Source organism: Austrofundulus limnaeus, unplaced genomic scaffold, assembly GCF_001266775.1.
Source record: "Austrofundulus limnaeus strain Quisiro unplaced genomic scaffold, Austrofundulus_limnaeus-1.0 Scaffold41, whole genome shotgun sequence".
In the NCBI taxonomy this organism is placed as follows: Eukaryota; Metazoa; Chordata; class Actinopteri; order Cyprinodontiformes; family Rivulidae; genus Austrofundulus; species Austrofundulus limnaeus.
In genome coordinates this window covers 5,676-7,874 of record NW_013952443.1, presented here as the reverse complement: position 1 = coordinate 7,874, position 2,199 = coordinate 5,676, and the positions used below count along the sequence as shown (strand labels likewise).

The window sequence follows — 2,199 nt, the reverse complement described above, 5'->3', positions numbered from 1 at the left end:
TACTAAATACATCTTGAGTGCATTGTTGGCATTTTTGTTTCTGCATGTTAGCAAAAATATCTCACTGGGTGGATTTGAATGCAAATCTCAGAAAGTAATAGTCAAATGTACATCTGACTAACCTTTGGAGTTAACCCAAATCAAGAAGGCTGCAACAGCCAGCGGATCTTAGAAAGCACAAAAATGGCTATAATCTGAACATTTGTAAAGACTAAAATTTAGTGCGGTAGTAGCTGAGTTGTTCCCAACATACTGTATATCTTGGTAGTGAGAGTTTGTGTTTGTTGTAAAAGTGTTTTCAAAGTTAGTATTTATCTTTTCATGTCATTCCATGATGAAGGGAAATTAGAACATTACGTCATTTTATTGCTGTCTAGATATTTGTATTCCTTGACAGACTGTATCGGGGGGGCATGGGGGGGCGGGGGCAAAATTTAAAACTTGATCTAAGCCGAGGGCCAATCTCTGTCAGTATTTATTGAAAAAATATTATATGGCCAATTATTCTTTATACTGTAGAAATACAAATAACCTTATACAATTTGTAGCACTGATGACATATAAACTAACAGATAAATGTAAAAGATTAAATTTGGAAAGACTCATCTAAATTAACATTCATTTAATTTGTTTTACTCTCTTTACAACTTTTTAATTTATATTTTAGACACATTTTATCACAATTCAACAAATCAGTTCAAAAAACCCTCATCAAAAATCTAATGATTTGACTTTAAAATAAGAAGAGATAATGTTAAAATATAATTAAAGTTTATTCTCTTTAGCTCTCTCCACACAAAATCAAAGATTACTAAAAAAAAAATTCAGTTTTAATTTTCTTGGCTTGAAAGTTGGTCTGCTCATAAGAATGCACTAAAATGTCAACAAAAAGAGAAACAATAAAACTATTTCACATTAAAAAAAATATTACCTCTGGGGCCTGATGTAATGTTAACAAGGACCAGATTTGGCCTGCGAGCCTTGAGTTTGACACGTGCCTTATATGATTTAGCTAAAGTAGTCGATATTAAAGACATTCCCTAATGATTTAAAAGTACTGACTTAAGAGACTGACTAGACTCTAATGAGACTTTACAGAGCACATATGGTTACTGCAGCTCAACAAAGTTAACTTTTTATGACATTAGCTCAGATCTCAGCACAAACATTGAGTTGATCTTGCCTCTCCGCGTTACCTTTGGGTCTCTGTTAAAGTAGGACATTTCTTTCGCTTCAGTTCGTCGTGTTGGGATGTAACTGAAGGCAGACAGAACGCACAGCGGCTTGTTTTGGGTGTCAAGCGAGAGGTCCGTCATGGAGGCGGGAAAACATACAAACAAGTAAACAAACACAAATAAATAATAAAAAAAAAAACCTCAGAAAACTGCAGAAAACCTCCAGCCGGAAGAAGCTAGCGTTTGCTTTTGCTAGGATACCGAGCTCTCAGCTGTGGTGCGTTCACGAACCTGTTGTTTACCTTGTACATCTGACTTTCTCAGAGCTGAAAGTTTCATAGGAAAAAAAATAGCAACAGCATGAAGATATTTACGGTAAAAAAAAAAAAAAGTTTCATTAATTAAGGGGTCTATGGTGACTCATTATAAACCGCCATACATTATATAAAAAAGACTAATAACAAATAACAAATCACAATTGATCACTGTTATTCAAATTTATAACAGTTTATGTCTTTATATCAAACTTAAAACAGTGTTTATATGTTAAAAAAAACAGAGCTGGTCAACTAAAAGTGCCACAGCTACTGGGCACCAGAAAGTCAAAGGATGGCAAGGAACAAGGAAATTAAATTTTCGATTTAAAATCTAGTTTTGCATTTAATTCACTTAGATGGACTGAGTTGTACACTTAATATATCTGTCATAAATAATCTATAAATTAAGACTCTTTGTTGAACTTACCTGCTATAGAACGTGTGTCAAACTCAAGGCTTGCAGGCCAAATCTGGCCCTTGTCAGTCTTGTATAAAGTACAACAAAGTGATACTTGAGTAAAAGTACAAGTATCTTTCCAAAAATTTACTTTGGCATAGTGTCCTTTAAGAATTTTATTTGAGTAAAAGTCATAAAGTATCTGACGTTTTTTGTACTTAAGGATGAAAAGTAAAAGTATTGACTGAAAATGAGCAGTTAAATTTTACGTAATGACATTTATTAGGAGGTGACCTCCACAAAAAATGCA

General features: G+C 33.5%; 1 protein-coding gene across 1 annotated transcript in view; it reads right to left on the bottom strand.

Annotated features, from left to right (window-relative positions):
* cfap90 (cilia and flagella associated protein 90) overlaps positions 1-1,441 on the bottom strand; it is a gene marked incomplete in the record, with an annotated part of 19,103 nt that extends 17,662 nt beyond the window's left edge. The window contains 1 exon segment of the mRNA XM_014007258.1: positions 1,197-1,441. Within this exon segment, the coding sequence (XP_013862712.1) occupies positions 1,197-1,316 (120 nt within the window).
* Between the last annotated feature and the right edge of the window lie 758 nt (positions 1,442-2,199).